At 35.2% G+C, this 19,828-nt stretch overlaps 1 protein-coding gene across 1 annotated transcript in view; it reads right to left on the reverse strand.

Moving 5' to 3' along the window:
• The window catches only part of LOC125251976 (protein NLRC5-like), a 206,758-nt gene that overhangs the window by 23,413 nt on the left and 163,517 nt on the right, over positions 1-19,828 (reverse strand). Inside the window, exons 21-28 of the mRNA XM_048165030.1 lie at positions 16,449-16,613; positions 14,362-14,535; positions 12,204-12,377; positions 10,729-10,899; positions 5,729-5,902; positions 4,696-4,869; positions 3,410-3,580; positions 1,333-1,506 (exon numbers count right to left, since the gene is read on the reverse strand). Coding sequence (XP_048020987.1) covers positions 1,333-1,506; positions 3,410-3,580; positions 4,696-4,869; positions 5,729-5,902; positions 10,729-10,899; positions 12,204-12,377; positions 14,362-14,535; positions 16,449-16,613 — 1,377 coding nt within the window. The remainder of the gene's footprint in view (positions 1-1,332; positions 1,507-3,409; positions 3,581-4,695; positions 4,870-5,728; positions 5,903-10,728; positions 10,900-12,203; positions 12,378-14,361; positions 14,536-16,448; positions 16,614-19,828) is intronic.

A 19,828-nucleotide genomic window follows, 5' to 3' on the forward strand; every position in this document is an offset into this window, starting at 1 on the left:
ACTAACTCTGATAGCAAATCAGCAAATTCTTTGATAAATTCTGTATGGTGTCCTGGTGGCCTGTATACAGTAGCCAGCACAAATGTGAACATACATAATGTTACATCACTTCGAAAGAATTATATTTTAAGGACTTTTGAGTAATACAGAAGATATTACTATAAATTACAGCAACACCTCCCCCTTTGCCTTTCTGATGTGGATTGTGTCAGCAATCGTAACTTTGAGGGCTAGACCCATTTAAAGTAATGTAATCATCTGGTTTTAGCCAGGTTTCTGTCAAACACAGCACATCTAGATTATCGTCTGTGATATCATTTACAATAAGTGCTTTTGAAGAAAGGGATATAATATTTAACATCCCAAGCTTTATCATTTGTTTATCAGTATTATCTCTGTTTTATTTGTTTAACATCAATTAGATTTTTACCCTGTTCATTTTAGTGATCTTCGACTGGCGAAGTCGAACATCATTAATAGTGTAATAGTTTTTTGGTGAATTGTATTAAAAGCAGACCAAAAATCCTAATAGTCAAGCTAAATCATAATTATTAATGTAATGTAATAGATGCCAAATATTTCAAATGGAAAGTTTGCAGTGATTATGGTGGGAGTTAAAAGAATGGGTCAACATAATGACAAAGACAGCCTCATTTGAACGTTTGCTTTGCAAACTACATAATAAGAACAGAGCATGTGCCCCAGTGTGTATTCCTGTCTGGGAAGATTTTTGGTCCTATGTGATGCTGTCTACCCATGTGACACAATAACTTTGACTTTGATCACTGGTTTTTATTTTCCTCTCTGTCCCTTTTTTCTCATTTAGTATTTGTTTATTTTTGTTGACTGCAACCAATGTGTATATATTTTGGCCTTATGTGTAGCATTTATATATATATCAGTTCCCTTTGTTTTGTATGAATTTGTCTTGTACCGGATAAAAATAATAAAAACTTGATTTAAAAAAAAATAAAAATAATAATAATGTATTGTCCCCGGAGCACATATTTGTGATGGATGGATGTGGTTGGAGACACTTTCTTCAGCTCATACTAATTGATTCCGTTCACTGCCATTATAAAGCTCAGATGCATCAAGATATGTATTATTTCTTTGATTTTGTTCATCAGAAAGAAGAAAGTCATATACACCTAGTATGACTTGAGGGTGAGTAAAGCTTGGGCTAATTTTCATTTGAAAGTGAACTAATCCTTTAACTAAAACCATTTCTGAATCTTTCTTCAGATGGAGATGCAGCGCTACAAATGATGTGACTTGTGCCCGGTTGTCTTTAAATAAATTAAACAGTAAATACAGTATAATGATACTAACTGTAGTTTGTCCAGCTTGAATTGTGGGTTCATCAGTAGACCACTGAGGTTTTTCACTCCAGAGTCTCCTAGTGTATTCCAGCTCAGGTTCAGCTCTCTCAGGTGTGACGGGTTTGATTTCAGAGCTGAAGTCAGGATGACACACTGTTCCTCTGTAATACTGCATTCACTCAGACTGAAGACAGAAAGAGAAAAGACAATGACTCAGATCTATGATGATCATCTAACATGTTTATCTTCATCCAGCAGACTTTTGCTGAAAAATAAACCAGAATATCCAGGTGCAGGTAACATGGAGAAAGACGACACATTGTTCATTTAAATATACTACAGACATTGTAACAATACAAAGCTTGAAATCATCAATCTATTTATGTTAGTTTATACATTCATTCATTTCATCTTTAAGGTTCTTTCGTGTCAATGTCACCCTTGGTTTGATCACTGGAACAAATGTGTTTATGTCGGTTGTTTTCAGACACATTGTCGACACTAATACTTTACAATAATCTTTCATTTGTAACATTAACCGGTCCCACTTTATATTAAGTGGCCTTAACTACTATGTACTTACAACACAAAATAAGTACAATGTACTTATTGGATGTACTTGTACATGTACTTGTACAATGTACTTATATTGAATTGCAAAACACTTTTGCTGCTATTGGGGTGGATACAGGTAAGGTTAGGGAAAGCTTTGGTGGTTTGGGTAGGTTTAAGGGTAGGGCTAAGGTGTAAGGGATGGGTCAACAGTGTAATTATAAATGTAATTACAGAAATGAATTACAGATGTAATTACATGCAGGTGTTTTTAAAATATAAGTACAATGTAAAAACATGTATGAACACAGTAAGTGCATTGTATCAAATTATTAATTTAAATGTAAGTACATAGTAGTTAAGGCCACTTAATATAAAGTGGGTCCTCAACATTTACTAATACAGTTTTAAATATTAAAAGTTTTCTGTTAACATTAGTTTATTCACTGTGAATGAACATGAACAATGAATAATTGTATAAACGAACATTAACAGATTAAGGAATAAAAGTATTTCCTGAAGCAGAAGACAATCAAACAAGTTTTGGAAAAGGTTCATCTGCTTTAGTGCTGCACCGTGAGGCAGTGTCACATCTGTTCTGGGTTTAGTTTAGTTTGTTTTCATGTATTTTATTTTGTATAATTCTCTCAGTCTTGCTCCTCATGTGATCTTGTCATGTGCTTCCCCTGTTCATGTGTCATTTTCCGATTGGTTCCTTGTTCCATGTGTCACGTTTTCATTGGTTCATTGTGTTCAGGTGTTTCTTGTTTGTTCATTAGTGTCTTTGTGTATATATAGCCCTCATGTTACCATTGGCTTTTCTTTGGCTTTGTTTCCTGTAACTGCTGTTGGTGAGGTTTATGTTCATGTTCCTTAGTCAAGTCTTTCTTTGTTATTTTAATTTTGTTCATGTTTATTTGAATAAAGTAGTGGTGGAAAGATGAAGCTTCATGAAGCTTTGAAGCTTTCCAGGCAGATGTGTTGAAAAGTGGTTAATTTCTCAAGGCTTCTAATGTACGCAGAGACACATGCTGATCAATGGAAATATGGATCAATGGATTTTTTTTTGTTTTTTTTTTGAGTTTGACAGTGCCAAAATGTGCGTTACATGGTTCATGATATATTAACATACACAAACAAACAAATAAATAAATAAATAGCTCTGTGAAGTATTTATGTTCAGGGCAATGCTTTTGTTGAACATATGAGAAAAAAAAGTTTTTTAAACTGGAAAAAAGTGAAAGTGATTAAGGTGGACTGGACAGAGAGAAGTGGAAGTGCTTGTGTAACACGAGAGGGAAAAAAACATTGTTCTGCCAAAAGTGAACCCCTTCTTGAAGCACTTCACTCAAACGAGGCTTTGAACGTCATTGGTGTCGTCATTTCATTAAAACAATACAAGCCTCGATACGGAGCTCCGGCGGGAAATACCTGACATTCTCGACAAGCTTCAAATATGTGAGGAAATATTTTCAGCTACAGTAACATTACAATGAAAAGTAATGTAATATTTAAAATAAATGAACAATCCTCACGTCAGTGTGTTGAGTCGACAGTGTTTATCCTGCAGTAGAACAGCGATCTGATTCACTCCTGTGTCGCCTAGTTCATGTTCACTCAGATTCAGCTCTCTCTGGAGTAAGGGGTTTTTACCCACAACTCTCTCCACATACTGACAGGCTTCATCTGCAGCAGCACTCAAAAACCTGCAGAAGAGTCAATTCAGTTCTCAACTTAATGTCTGTTGCATTACAAAATTGACATAAAATAAAACACTCAATTATTGTTCTAAAGATAAGCTCTAGTTAGTTATTTAGATGCAACACTTTTCTTTGAACATTTAAATACACAAATAAATATATAAATACTTAAAAGGATAGTTCACCCAAAAATGAAAATTTGATGTTTATCTGCTTACCCCCAGCGCATCCAAGATGTAGGTGACTTTGTTTCTTCAGTAGAACACATATGATGATTTTTAACTGCAACCGCTGCCGTCTGTCAGTTTTATAATGCCAGTGGATGGAAATTCGAATAGAGATTTGTCTATGGAAGTGTTTTAGACCCTTATTGTTCGAGTTCCCATTCACTCGCATTATAAGACTGACAGACGGCAGCGGTTGCAGTTAAAATCATCAAATATTCATTTTTGGGTGAACTATTCCTTTAAAGTCTAATAGGGTTATTTAAAAGAAACTCGAGCAACACTTAGGCCTAAAGCAAACTCATAAGAACAGAAACATCCCACAGAGCAGAAGGGCAAAAGCTCACTAGATCATGATTTTCAGTATGAATACAGAGTGTGAAATTAAGGCCTCAAGATCTTTCTGACTTTTAAGCAGGAGGTGTGAGAAACATCAGCAGAGAAAACTGGCTTGTGAAACTGCATGTTTGTGAACATCTGGAGACTCATAGTCCTGCTGTAGAGATAGAGTGAATCTGGGCTTGATGAAAAAATAATTGTGTTCAGAAAACAATTCAACTGAAAGGTTATCTAGAAATTTTAATGAGAAGTGTGCACAAAAACAAAATTGTGCATATTAATTGTTAAGGTATACCATACTCCAGAATAGCACATATACTGACACATAATGTCTATTTGACCTGTAGCTTGTACCACAACTAAACTGTGTTGACGGTTATCATCACCATGTCAGCACCTGCAGCATCTGATCTGATCTTGATCATTTTGATGCAACAAATTGTCTAACTTAATGTATAACTAAAATAATATATTTATTATGAATATTTAGCCTGCATATTATATAACTAATTATATAATTATATAACTAATTTTGTTAATTATTTCATCCCATCTCACCTCAGTGTCTTCAGTTGACAGTTTGGATCCTCTAGTAAATCACTGAGCTCCTTCACTCCTGATTGTTCAGGAACATTTCCTGTAAGATCCAGCTCTATCAGGTGTGAAGGGTTTGATCTCAGAGCTGAAGCCAGAGCTTTATAACCTTCTTCTGTTACACTGCAGTTAGAGAGTCTAGAACAGGAATGAAAACATTCAGATGATTAATCAGTTAAACCTGAACAATAGAAATCCTCAGAGTGAAAATTTGTTCTTTGTATCAATGTATTCAAAGTTAGTTGCAGAAACTGACAACTGAATATGGAGGAAAACAAAAGACACAGACAACTTTAATATGTTAGACATCAACATCACTTTCAAGATTTCAATTATCTAAAACTGTACAGCTGTGAACATCTTTGATCTGAATGATTCACAATGAGAAAAATTAGACAATTAAAGTTTGGGAATGACCTAATTCAAGTCCAGACTTCAACTCCGACACACTGATTTTAAGCATTTTGATTCTTGTATGTGAAGAATGTTACTGACCTCAATCTCTCCAGTTTACAGTGTGAATCCTTCAGTACATCACATAAGTGCTTCAATCCTGTGTTTTCTTGTTTATTCTCACTAAGGTCCAGTTCTCTCAGGTGTGACGGGTTTGATTTCAGAGCTGAAGTCAGGATGACACACTGTTTCTCTGTAATACTGCATCTACTCAGACTGAAGACAGAGAAATAACAATAGTTCTAATAGTTCATCTATGATGATCATCTTATTGAAGAGCTTCAGCAGCATTTAGTTTCCAATAGTATGTTTTGAAACCCAGTTAGTCTAGTTATTTGATGTCTCTATTCTTTATTCTCTGTTGAAAAGGCAGATTTCTGCATATCTATTTAACTAGATTTTTTTTTTTTTTTTTTTATAAATATGACCAATAGAGAAAACCCAAAAAGTGCACTGCTATAAAGAATGAAATGTAAGCTCTGCTGTCTTGAAATAAATAAACTTCAATCACACTGTAACTGCTGTACAGTATAATGATACTAACTCCAGTTTCTCCAGCTTGAATTGTGGGTTCATCAGTAGATCACTGAGGTTTTTCACTCCAGAGTCTCCTAGATTATTCCTGCTCAGGTTCAGCTCTCTCAGATGTGACGGGTTTGATTTCAGAGCTGAAGTCAGGATGACGCACTGTTTCTCTGTAATACTGCAAATACTCAGACTGAAGACAGAAAGAGAAAATGACTCAAATCCATGTTCAGTTCATGTGTGAGTTAAATGAATCATGAATAAATGTCATACAGTCACTAATAAACCAGCAAAAACATGGAAACTTAATGATATAAACGAACAAACCAAGACAGGAGCATTTGAGGATACTAGTTACAATCCAAGTCTGGATCCGTCCTCATTCCCAAAAATAAGTGAATTTATCACTTTAGATTAATATATATATATAATCAATATAGAAACAATAAAATTTTGAAATGAAATTTTTTACATTTTTAATGGAAGAATATATTATACTTAAATCAGTTATTAAGTAAATTTAGATTGTAATTTACAATCTCTAAATACTCATTTTGCTTAAAAGATGATTTAGTTAAAAGTACCATTAGTCCAGTATAAATGTAATATTTCAGAATAATCTGTTTGTGTAACAGTTTTGTTGTGTTTTATTATCATGGTGTTGCTGTCTGTGTGTGTTCCCTAGTTAGTGTTCTTGGTGTTAATTAGTTCCTGCAGCTGTTCTGTTTTACCTTGATTACTCTGTCTGTGTATTTAAACTCTTAGTTCTGTCTGTTCATTGTTCTGTTGTTTATGTTGAAGTAGTTGTGTTTTATCTCTTCTACATGTTAGATTTGTGTTAGTTTCAATGTAGTAGCATACTAACAATTCATGTTAAATTAAAGTAATACTGTTTGTATGTGTTTTATAACAGGGTGCAGGATTGTTTTGCACAATTTTAAACATCTCTAAAAGTTCCGCAGTCACAACGCATCATTTCCACACAAACATCTGAACTATATCACGTGGTGAAGGTAGAATCAGATATGAATATATTAAATAGTAATAATAAAGTAAATAATAAAACACTTGGTGCTTAAAATGTGTCTAAAATGCAAAATGATAGTTAAAAATATTAAAAAATTAAAAAAAAAAAAAGTTGTATAGGGCCTAAGTATAAACAGCTTGTGAAAATAAAAATGTGTTAAATGCTGTTTTATTTATTTCATTTAATTTTTTGTAAAGTGCTTTTCTGAAGTCATACTTTTGTTATAACATAACAGGCATGTTGTTTTAATCTGCTTTTACAAGGGTTACTATTAACAGTGTAATAGTTTTTTGGTGAATTGTATTAAAAGCAGAACAAAAATCCTAATAAAACTAAATCATAATTATTAATCTAATAATATATGTATATAAAAAATCCAAAATTCAACATTCACAAATGTATTGTCCCCGGATGTGGATGGAGACAGTTTCTTCAGCTCATACTCATTGATCCCGTTCACTGCCATTATAAAGCTTATTAATATTTCTTTGATTATGTTCATCAGAAAGAAGAAAGTCATATACACCTATATTGATGGCTTAAGGGTGAGTAAAGCTTGGGCTAATTTTAATTTGAAAGTGAAATAATCCTTTAACTAAAACCATTTCTGAATCTTTCATCAGATGGAGATGCAGCGCTACTAATGATGTGAATTGTGCCCTGTTGACTTAAAATAAATTAAACGGTAAACACAGTATAATGATACTAACTGCATGAAAACTGGTGGTGATGATAATGATAGTTTCTCCAGCTTGAATTGTGGGTTCATCAGTAGATCACTGAGGTTTTTCACTCCAGAGTCTCCTAGTTTATTCCAGCTCAGGTTCAGCTCTCTCAGGTGTGACGGGTTTGATTTCAGAGCTGAAGTCAGGATGACACACTGTTTCTCTGTAATACTGCATTCACTCAGACTGAAGACAGAAAGAGAAAAGACAATGACTCAGATTTATGATGATCAACTAACATGTTTAGCTTCATCCAGCAGACTTTTGCTGACAAATAAACAGGGATATCCAGGTGCAGGTAACATGGATAAAGACGACACATTGTTCATTTAAATATACTATGACATTGTAACAATACAAAGCTTGAAATCATCAATCTATTTATGTTAGTTTACACATTCATTTCATATCATTTTTAAGGTTGTTTCATGTCAATGTCACCCTTGGTTTGATCACTGGGACAAATGTGTTTATGTCGGTTGTTTTCAGACACATTGCCGACTAACTCTTTACAATAATCTTTCATTAGTTAACATGAACTACATTAGTTAACATGAACCAATGATGGACAATACTAGTACAGCATTTAATAACCTTAATGTAAGTTTCAATATTTACTAATACAGGTTTAATTATAAAAGTTTTCTGTTAACATTAGTTAATCCACTGTGAACGAACATGAACAATGAATAATTGTATAAACGAACATTAACAGATTAAGGAATAAAAGTATTTCCTGAAGCAGAAGACAATCAAACAAGTTTTGGAAAAGGTTCATCTGCTTTAGTGCTGCACCGTGAGGCAGTGTCACATCTGTTCTGGGTTTAGTTTAGTTTGTTTTCATGTCTTTTATTTTGTAGAATTCTCTCAGTCTTGCTCCTCATGTGATCTTGCCATGTGCTTCCCCTGTTCATGTGTCATTTTCCGATTGGTTCCTTGTTTTAAATGTCACATTTTCATTAATTCATTGTGTTCAGGTGTTTCTTGTTTGTTCATTAGTGTCTGTGTGTATATATAGCCCTCATGTTACCATTGGCTTTTCTCTGGCTTTGTTTCCTGTAACTGCTGTTGTTGGTGAGTTTTATGTTCATGTTCCTTAGTAAAGTCTTTCTTTGTTATTTTAATTGTGTTCGTGTTAGTCGTGGTTGCAAGATGAAGCTTTGAAGCTTTCCAGCCAGACGTGTCAAAGTGGTTCATTTCTCAAGGCTTCTAATGTATGCAGAGACACATGCTGATCAATGGAAATGTGGTGCAGGAAAACTTTTTCTTTGAGTTTGACACTGCCAAAATGTGTTACATGGTTCATGATCCATTAACATACACAAATAAATAAATAAATAAATAGTTCTGTGAAGTATTTGTTTAGTGTTGTTTCATAATGTTTCATAATCTTGTGACTGGGCAATGCACATGTTGAACATACAAGAAAAAGCAATTCTTTAAACCAGATAAAAAAAAAAAAGTGAAAGTGAATAAGGTGGACTGGACAGAGAGAAGTGGAAGTGCTTGTGTAACACGAGGGGGAAAAACGCATTGTTCCGCCAAAAGTGAACCCCTTCTTGAAGCACTTCACTCAAACGAGGATTCGAACTTCACCTGTGACATCATTTCATTAAACAATACAAGCCCCGATACGGAGCTTTGCTCTATGTCTCCATGTTTGTGTTGTGTGTCAGTACATGGCTTTGTCCTTGTTTGTGTTTGCCATGTGCTCCTCTTGTCCTGCCTTGTTTGCTGTCATAACACCCCCTTGTTTAGTCCTGACTACTCCTTGTCTCACTAATTGTGCTCACCGGAACCTTGTGTGCTCTGGTCCCTTTATATTGTGCTTCCTTCCCTCATGTCTTTGCTGGTTTGTTGCGTTCATTGTGTGTGTGTGTATAGTGCTCTTAGATCTTGTCAGTCAGTGATAGATTTAGCATTCATTGTCGGATTATTTTCCTTCTTGATAAAATCTAGTTTTTCTTGAGTTTTGTCTAGTTCTATATTTTTTTTTTTTTTTTTTTTTTTTTTTCCTAGTTCTCCAAGGCTTCATTTTGGTTTATTTTTTTCTTATTTTTTTATTTGGTCAACTCATCCTTTATTTATTTTGGTTTCCTGCAAGGGTGCTCTTGCTTTATTTTGTGTTTGCTAGTTTCAGTCATTTACTTCTGTAATTTTTATTTTCTTTTGTTTCTCTAATCTTAGTTCTCTGCTTCAGAATTTGTTGCCTCATGTTTTATAATATTAATTCTCTTGTGCCTTGCCTGTTTGTTTTGTGTCTTGTCTATTGTTTTGAGTCTTGTGTTCATTCCTGCCCTCCTCTGCCCTTTGTCCTGAGTTTGTCTGGCCACTGTTTTTGACTGCCTGGCAGCCAAGACTAGAACTTCCACCTTCATCCCGCCTGGTGCTGCTTCCCAAGCTGTCCTCAAGTCTGTTGACACCTTAGACTGATTTTTCCATAGTCATCCTCCCTGTCTGTCATCGTGTTGTCTGCCCTGCCCTGCTGTTTGACTGTTTCACACCTTAATCTCCCTGTTGTGCCCTGTCTTTAATATTGTTAATAAAATCCCTTTACTGCTCATTCTGCGCCTGGGTCCTCACTCCTGCAAAACCTAACACAAGCTTCGAAGCCTCGGAATCAGGAGTAACATCACTAGAATAAAGCTGCACTTGTGTTCAGTCAATGGTAGATCTTATTACAGGCAGATACTGATCAAAGATTTTTAAAATGCACTTGTTCAAAAGTTACAGTATATGCTGCACCAAAATTAGACATTTTACATTTTGTGAAATACAAACATTAAACTCAAAGCAGTTATGAACAGTTTTGATGTCACACACAAAAAAAAAAAAACTCTTTACACCAGCAATCAGTAAACATGATCACATTCAGCAGTCATGTTCACAATGAGCAATCAATATATACACACTTATATTTAATTTACACAGAATTAACCTGTGAAAGTTAGGAAAGACTTCTGTTTATAGAGCAGCTGATTTTTCAATCACTTATTTGAAGAGTTTTCTAAGCTCTGGAAGAAAACCATTGTCCTCCCTCTACAGTAACTGAAATAATTAAATTATTAAATATTTAAAGCTTGGTAGTGACATTTAAATTGTGTGTTTTTAATTTCCTGTTTAATTGTATTAGTTTATAATTTCCTGTTTAATTGTATTAGTTTATATTGTTGGGAAAAAATCTGCTATGTGAGGAAATATTATCAGCTACAATAATGTTACAATTAAAAGTAATGTAATATTTTAAATAAATGTAACAATACTCACATCAGTTTGTTGAGTTGACAGTATTTATCCTGCAGTAGAGCAGCGATCTGATTCACTCCTGTGTCTCCTAGTTCATGTTCACTCAGATTCAGCTCTCTCTGGAGTAATGGGTTTTTACCCACAACTCTCTCCACATACTGACAGGCTTCATCTGCAGCAGCAGTCAAAAACCTGCAGAAGAGTCAATTCAGTTTTCAACTAAATGTCTGTTGCACTACAAACATGACTGATAAAATAAACTTAATTATTGTCCTAAAGACAAGCTCTAGTTAGTTATTTAGATGTAACACTTTTCTTTGAACATTTAAATACACAAATAATTATATATACATACTTGAAAACATAGCATAAGAGTTATTGAATAGAAACTAGAGCGAAACTCAGTCCTAAAACAAACTCATAAGCACAGAAAGTCAGACAGAGCAGAAGGGCAGAAGCTCACTAGATCATGATTTTCAGTATGAATACAGAGTGTGAAATTAAGGCCTCAAGATCTTTCTGGCTTTTAATCAGGAGGAGTGAGAAACATCAGAGAAAACTGGCTTGTGAAACTGCATGATTGTTGGGCTTGATGAAAAAATAGTGTTCAGAAAACAATTCAACTGAAAGGTTATCTAGAAATTTTAATGAGAGGTGTGCACAAAAACAAAATTGCACATGCTAATTGTCAAGGTATACTATACTCCAGAATAGCACATATACTGACCCATAATGACTGGGTAAACCTAGCCTGATCTGCCGCCGATTTGATTTCGCCCAGAAACTCAGTCTGGAAACCCGTACATTCAGTTCTACTGCTTCTGTTACACTTTTGTGGGAACCAATCATAGACTGGCTTGTCCACATTGCTCGCTATTGGCGGGTATAACACGATGACGAAGCGACGGCAAGCAGCTTTTTGTTTACATTGAACATGGCGGCCACTGAAGCACAGCAACCAGTTGATCCCACTGTCGATGCTGTTTTTAAAGATTTCAAAGGCAAGTTTTCTTTGAAAATGGAACAGACTTGCCCTGGAACAATTCATAAAAAAGAAGGATGTGTTTGCCTTACTACCAACTGGCTTTTGTAAAAGCCTAATTTACCAGCTAGCCCCACTGCAAAGTATGTCACCCGGATCGTTGATCTGATTGGTTGAAGTCTATCCAATTGCGTGAATAATGCTCGTTGATCAGGCCTCTTGTGCAGTAGAAAATACATAGCAGACTCTCCAGACCAATGTTCAATTTTAAATTGAGCTTGGTCTGGTGATAGCCAGACAACATAATGTCTATTTGACCTATAGCTTGTACCACAACTAAACTGTTGACGGTTATCATCATCATCATTATGTCAGAACCTGCAGCATCTGATCTGGTCTTGATCATTTTGATGCAACAAATTGTCTAGCTTAATGTATAACTAAAATTATATATATGTTATGAATATTTAGCCTGTATATTACTAATCTTGTTAATTATTTCATCCCGTCTCACCTCAGTGTCTTCAGTTGACAGTTTGGATCATGTAGCAAATCACTAAGCTCCTTCACTCCTGATTGTCCAGGATCATTTCCTGTGAGATCCAGCTCTATCAGGTGTGAAGGGTTTGATCTCAGAGCTGAAGCCAGAGCTTTATATCCTTCTTCTGTTACACTGCAGTTAGAGAGTCTAGAACAGGAGCAAAAACATTCAGATGATTAATCAGTTAAAGCTGAACAATATAAATCCTCAAAGTGAAAATTTGTTCTTTGCACAAATGTATTGAAAGTTATTTGCAAAACCTGACAACTGAATATGGAGACAAACAAAAGACACAGAGAATGCCTCAGGTTACGTATGTAACCATGGTTCCCTGAGAATGGGGAACGAGACACTGCATTTACCGCATATGGGGAACGTCAATCGTGAACCGGTGTCTGAAAGCAATGTATCAAATCTCGCCAATCCTATTGGCTGGCGACAGCCTATGACGTCATCAAAATGCGGCCTGGAAGTATAAAGGAGCTGCCAGTGAAGCAGTCAGTATCTTATCATCTGAAGGGACTGTTCAGCAGGCAGCCCCAATGCATGGCAAGGGACGCAATCTCTCGTTCCCTGTTCTCGGGGAACCATGGTTACGATAGCAACCTAGTCTTGGCCAGCAACCTGTCTGAACACAGAGCCTCACCAATGCATTCTTCAGAGAAGATATCCAGTAAGAGTGATTGCAAAGGGGCAGTAAGCAACTCAGACCAGAGCATAGAGACAGACATCCTGGAGAGCAGTGCTCTTAACCCTACAAATGTGGGGAGTAAACTCTGCTCAATCCTAGGATCTACTCAGCTCCTGATTATTCACACTGAGGAGGCTGTGCATTCAAACAACCCGACAAGGGGAGCACATTAATCAGCCTGGGGGCTGGATCACAAATGGGAGGCCTCATAGAGGCCTTCAACCACTGACCAGCTTAGGGAGCTAAGCACTATGCAGGACGACCCTAACAAGGGGAGTACAGAGCTCAACCTAACAGATAGACCGTACTGTAGGCACAAAATCATAGAGGCCCAAGAAAGGGCCTACAACATGACAACAGTTATACACAGTATAGAAGTAAAAATATCACAGCAGCCTTGCTAAAGGCATGTGAAGCTACATGTTTAATCTGCTTAAGTTTCAACATCCAGAAGTGGGGGTGGGAAAGCTTCAAGGGCGGCCCGTTAAGGCCACACACCTCTAATAGCTAGCTTTCTGAAAGCAAGAACCCACAAACATGTAATTCTTTCAGAATGAAACTGAGAAAAACCAGCAGATAAGACTGTAGTGTGCCCACATAACAGGCACAGATACGACACCTCTTCCCTCGAGAAGAGGGCCAAATGAGAACGGAGCATCTAAGTAGGCAGACGCTCAGAATTCACAGAGACAGCACGCTCAAGCACTGACCGCGTGTGCTCTTTTCCCAGACAGAAAAACACACAGATTGTGTGCGTCACCGGGTGTCAAACACCTGGGACATGGGTGAACACCCATTCTGAAACGTTTGTTAGACATAATAAAACATTCTTACTGGATTCGATAGTAATCGCGATCAGACAAAACAGTCCCAAAAGATGAAAAGATACTGACTGCTTCACTGGCAGCTCCTTTATACTTCCGGACCGTGTCTTGATGATGTCATAGGCTGTCGCCGGCCAATAGGATTGGCGAGATTTGATACATTGCTTTCAGACACCGGTTCACAAGTGACGTTCCCCATATGCGGTAAATGCAGTGTCTCGTTCCCCATTCTCAGGGAACCATGGTTACATACGTAACCTGAGGCATTCTCTGTGTCTTTTGTTTGTCTCCATATTCAGTTGTCAGGTTTTGCAAATAACTTTCAATACATTTGTGCAAAGAAAATTTTTTTAATTTTTTTGAGTTCCCTTTCGAAAGGGAACTTTAATGTGTTAGACATCCACCACTTTCAAGATTTCAATTATCTAAAACTGTACAGCTGTGAAAGTTATGGATCTGAATGATTCACAACATGAGAAAAATTAGAAAATTAGCTAATTCAAGTCCAGACTTCAACTCAGACTCACTGTGAGATATTGAGTATAAAGTGTTTTAGTTTAAACTATTAAAGTGATTTTAAGCATTTTGATTTTTGTATGTGAAGAATGTTACTGACCTCAATATCTCCAGTTTACAGTGTGAATCCTTCAGTATGTCACATAGGTGCTTCACTCCTGTGTTTTCTATTTTATTCTCACTGAGGTCCAGCTCTCTCAGGTGTGACGGGTTTGATTTCAGAGCTGAAGTCAGGATGACACACTGTTTCTCTGTAATCCAGCATTCACTCAGTCTGAAGACAGAGAAATAACAATAGTTCACATCTATGATGATCATCTTATTGAAGAGCTTCAGCCGCACTTAGTTTCCAATAGTCTGTTTTGAAACCCAGTTACTCTAGTTCTGTGTGCTGAAGGTACTGTTTCTTCTCTTTCATTTTTAACTTCCTGAGGTCTGAAAACGCGCCGGCGCGGTTTGAAGGTTTTTTTTCACATTGCAGCAAAACAGACTTAAAATACTCTGTCATTTTTTGTCATAGAGACATAAGTAATACATCAATTGCAACTATAGAATATCTCCTTTTATTTGTATACACTCAGAGTAAAAACAAAATGTTGTGCTTTTTTGTAAAATAAAGAAAACTAACATGATGCGTGATCTCTCGTCTCCTTCTGAACGAAGTCCAATCTGATAGTTCTCAGAAAATGAACTGTAACTTAGTGAATACTACTGACAAAAAAATTACACTTAAGTCTAAAGAAACGTTGAAATGTCAGGTTTTAAATCGTGTAAGTCAAATCGAAAAAAAAAACATTCTGTGTTTATGTAATCTGTATGAAAAGAGAGCCATGTCAGAAGTCCGTCCTTCAGCTCATTACCCACTAATGCGGCCACGCCCACGGAGCCAGCGCTATTCACAGGCAAATTCAGAGGCAACACATGCATACATCGTCTCAATCGTGTATTTATTGTCTTGAAAAGTGTTTATCTAAAAGCCATGGTTAGCGACCTCTGGAAGACATGCAGTTAGTTCCTGTTTTCTTTTCTTCTATATATGAATTTTAGATGAGTTTTTGTGTCTTTAGTGCCCTCCGGCTGCAGTATGAATTGGAATATACAATTCATGGAATAGCCTCTTCTTCTTTAGATGAATTTGTGGACTAAAAATGCACAGAGAGCGCCCTCCGGCTGCAGTATGAATTGAAAACACCAGCGCTCATAGAGATAACAATAAATATTAAATAAATATAACTTCTCTGTATAGAAAATTGACATAAACATATGAGAATCCAATATTTCTCCAAATGTGCATCCTTTTAAACTAAAAGCCTATATTCAGACTCTTTGCATCACAGAAATGCATTATATTTTAAAGTATAATATAAAACCATTATTTTATATTGTAATAATATTTTTCTGTATGTTTCATATACCATGATGAGCTTGAGACATCACAGAATGTTTTTTTTCACAGCCTAACTGACTGAAATGCCTCATTAATATGCAAGTAATTTCAGGTCATTACTATGCGATTCTTTTGTCTTCTCAGGTGAGAATGACCCATTATTCATCGTGATTCACGCCTCCATGCATACTGTGTTTCTTGGCAAAAAGTGTCTTACAAAAACTAAATCAATATATTGTTATAAATGAAGTCAGCATAATTTTTACATAATTTTGAAGCAAAAACTCTACTCTACAACCTCCAATACCCTAAAGTATTGTAAACACAGATTTAATATACTTTTATTGGCCTTATTTCAGTGACTTAAGTTTTTTGTTTTTTCAATAACCACGCATAAACGTTATTCCTTCAAAAACACAAACATGTACATACATGTTCCTCACATATTATGGTAGCCTAGTTTGTGCTGAATACAGTGTAATGACACTTGTGTCATTAATATGTTTATGAACAACTGAAAAAAGCACAAATGTCAGGGCATGTCAAAACTTCTCCAGGCCCCAAATCAGCCTCAGATTCCAGAGAGTTAACTATTTATTTGATGTTTCTATTCTTTATTCTCTGTTGAAAAGGCAGATTTCTGCATATCTATTTAACTAGATTTTTTTAATATATAAATATGACCAATAGGGAAAACCCAAAAAGTGCACTGCTATAAAGAATGAAACGTAAGCTCTGCTGTCTTGAAATAAATAAACTTCAATCACACTGTAACTGCTGTACAGTATAATGATACTAACTCCAGTTTCTCCAGCTTGAATTGTGGGTTCATCAGTAGATCACTGAGGTTTTTCACTCCTAGTTTATTCCCGCTCAGGTCCAGCTCTCTCAGGTGTGACGGGTTTGATTTCAGAGCTGAAGTCAGGATGACACACTGTTCCTCTGTAATACTGCAAATACTCAGACTGAAGACAGAAAGAGACAGTTCATGTGTGAGTTAAATGAATTATGAATAAATGTCATACAGTCACTAATAAACCAGCAAAAACTTGAATAAGTGAATTTATCACTGTAGATTAATATATAGGATCAATATAGAAACAATCAAAAATCTACATTTAAATGGTCTATTTTTACATTTTTAATGCAAGAAAATATTATTCTTGAATCGATTATTAAATCATTTTATAGCGTAATTTACAATCTCTAAATACACATTTTGTTTAATAAAAGATTTAGTGAAAAGTATAAATGTAACATTTCAGAATAATCTATTTGTGTAACAGTTTTGTTGTGTTTTATTATTATGGTGCTGTCTGTGTGTGTTCCCTAGTTAGTGTTCTTGGTTGTTAATTAGTTCCTGAAGCTGTTCTGTTTTACCTTGATTACTCTGTAATCAGGGCTGGACTGGGAATAAAATTCGGCCCTGGACAAACCCAGCCCATGCGGCCCACAAGTTCCCCTGTGAATGTTTTTGCTGGGGGTTAGGGCCATAAATGGGAGTAAATAAATGAATAAATAAAACAAGGACAACGACAAATAATGATGGATATTATTGACAAATAATTAAAATTATTAACAAATTTAATATTGCACTTTTGTCACATAGACATTCACTTTGGCAGTAAAGCACTGATTTTTTTATGCCGTTAAGTAAATTTAATGCTATTAAATCCTGTCATCATTTACTCACTCTCATGTCGTTCCAAACCTGTATGACTTTCTCTCTTTCTGTAAAACACAAAATAAGATATTCTGAAGAATGTGGTCAACCAAACCATTTTGGTTAAGCTACCCTTGACTCCAATTATTTTATTTTTATGTTACTCAGAAAGAAAGTAATTCATGTTTGTAATGACATTAGGGTGAGTAAATTATGACATTTTAGGTTGAACTACTCCTTTAAAACAGTAACATGTTTAAAGAGTTAACACCTAATTTATGTAAGACACTGATATCTATCTTTCATGATGCTCTCATTGAAATAAAATTTTACTTCAATTAAAATTCATAAGAACTATGAAAAATGTCATAAAACATATTTAAAGAAATAAAAACTAAAGCTTTGTCCTTATTTCATGGGATCCAGGCTTTAAAGCTGTTTTGTTAAATTATCCTTTAATTGCCCTGATGAAATTTACTATGGTTTAACTGTAAGATGGTAGACAGAGCACAGGTAAAACCATGCTTCTTATTACCATGGGTATATGGTTTCTAAAATAAATAATAAACTATAGATTGTGTAATAAAATACTGTAAACGTAAAAAATACGAAAACAGCCTTTATGAAAGAAAGTGATTTATATTCCGCAATATAAGTAGGCCTAATAATAACAGCATTTTTAATAAATACATTTCTGCCAAAACACCATGTTTCTTCACTGTTAGTAGCTGCAAGGTAAATTACTATAAAGGTGGTGGTGTTGGATTGACAAGCTTGTAGTTGTGTGTATTGGCATTTTCCAATTTACCTCGTCATGTCTTTACATGGTTGCGGCTGTTTTCAGCTAGATTCACCACCGGACCTGTATGTTCCCATATCACACGACTGTTTTAAACAAAATTCTGAGACAAATCTGAAAGTATCAAGGCATCAAGCGACTTGCGCTGTTTATTACTTCATTGGGCGGCAGAACCTCAGTGCATGTTCGGCAGCGGCAGCGGTGAGCGGGTATTTGCCTTTTGCAGTTTCCCGTGCGCTCCAATTAAAAACAAAAAACAGCGCGGGAGAGGGAGGTCTCTCTCGCTTTGTCCTTTCAGTTCAGAGGACAAACCAATGGGCCGCTGTAAATAAAATAAAATAGGCTAAATAAATAACCTTTTATCGGCCCCAAAGTGCGCCGACCCACCGGGAAAATGCCCGGTATGCCAGATTACCAGTCCAGCCCTGTCTGTATTTAAACTCTTAGTTCTGTCTGTTCATTTTCTGTGTCGTTTATGTTGAAGTGGTTGTGTTTTATCTCTTCTATGTGTTAGATTTGTGATTAAAGACAGTGTTATTGTATTCTTCATCGTTATGAGCTTAATTACAACCAGCCATTCTTGAAAATTTGTTACACTGTTTTTTACTCTGTTCTCACTTCTGTCTTGATTCACAGCAAAGATTTGTCAGATTCCAGCATATGAAACTATTTTACAGCCACAAAGTTTAAAATGCTTTAAAGTTTAATGCTCTTTTTACTGATACACATACAAACCGGTTAAAGGATTAGTTCACTTTCAAATGAAAACTAGATAAAAAGTTTGTAGACAAACTTTAAGTTGGCTTGAAGAAGTCTAACCAGAAAGTTTGAAATAGTTTTAAAAGCTTAAAGGGGCACTCAGTGATATTTCAAATACACTGTAAAACCGTAAGTCTGATCAGTTAGAAAAGATATAGCACATTAAGTCAGAACAGTCTGAAGGTTTGAGTCGAATTTGGTCAGAAAAGTCCGAAAATTTAGTTTCAGAAAAATAAGTTTAAAAAGTATTTAAGTAAGTTGCTTTTCCAAGCCCAAGCTTTACTCATCCTCAAGCCATCCTAGGCGTATATGAGACCAGAGCAGAGCATCATTATTATCAATTATATAAAAAAAAAAACATTGTTAACGGTTTCAATGTAGTAACATACTAACTATTAATGTTAAATTAAAGTAATACTGTTTGTATGTGTTTTATAACAGGACCTCAACAGGGTGCGGAATTGTTTTACACGATTTTAAACGTCTCTAAAAGTTCCGCAGTCACAACGCATCATTTCCACACACAAACATCTGAACTATATCACGTGGTGAAGGTACAATCAGATATGAATATATAAAATAGTAATAATAAATAATAATACACTTGGTGCTTAAAATGTGTCTAAAATGCAAAATAATAGTTAAAAAATATTAAAAAAAAAAAAAATTTAAAAATAAGTTTAAAAAAAGTTATATAGGGCCTAAGTATAAACAGCTTGTGAAAATGAAAATGAAAAAAAAAAATTGTTAAATGCTGTTTTATTTATTTCATCTCATTTTTTGTAAAGTGCTTTTGTAAAGTCATACTTTTGCATATTGTTTTGATCTGCTTTTACAAGGGTTACTATTAATAGTGTAATAGTTTTTTGGTGAATTGTATTAAAAGCAGACCAAAAATCCTAATAATCAAACGAAATCATAATTATTAATCTAATAATATATGTATATAAAAAATCGAA

Source organism: Megalobrama amblycephala, linkage group LG17, assembly GCF_018812025.1.
Source record: "Megalobrama amblycephala isolate DHTTF-2021 linkage group LG17, ASM1881202v1, whole genome shotgun sequence".
Lineage (NCBI taxonomy): Eukaryota > Metazoa > Chordata > Actinopteri > Cypriniformes > Xenocyprididae > Megalobrama > Megalobrama amblycephala.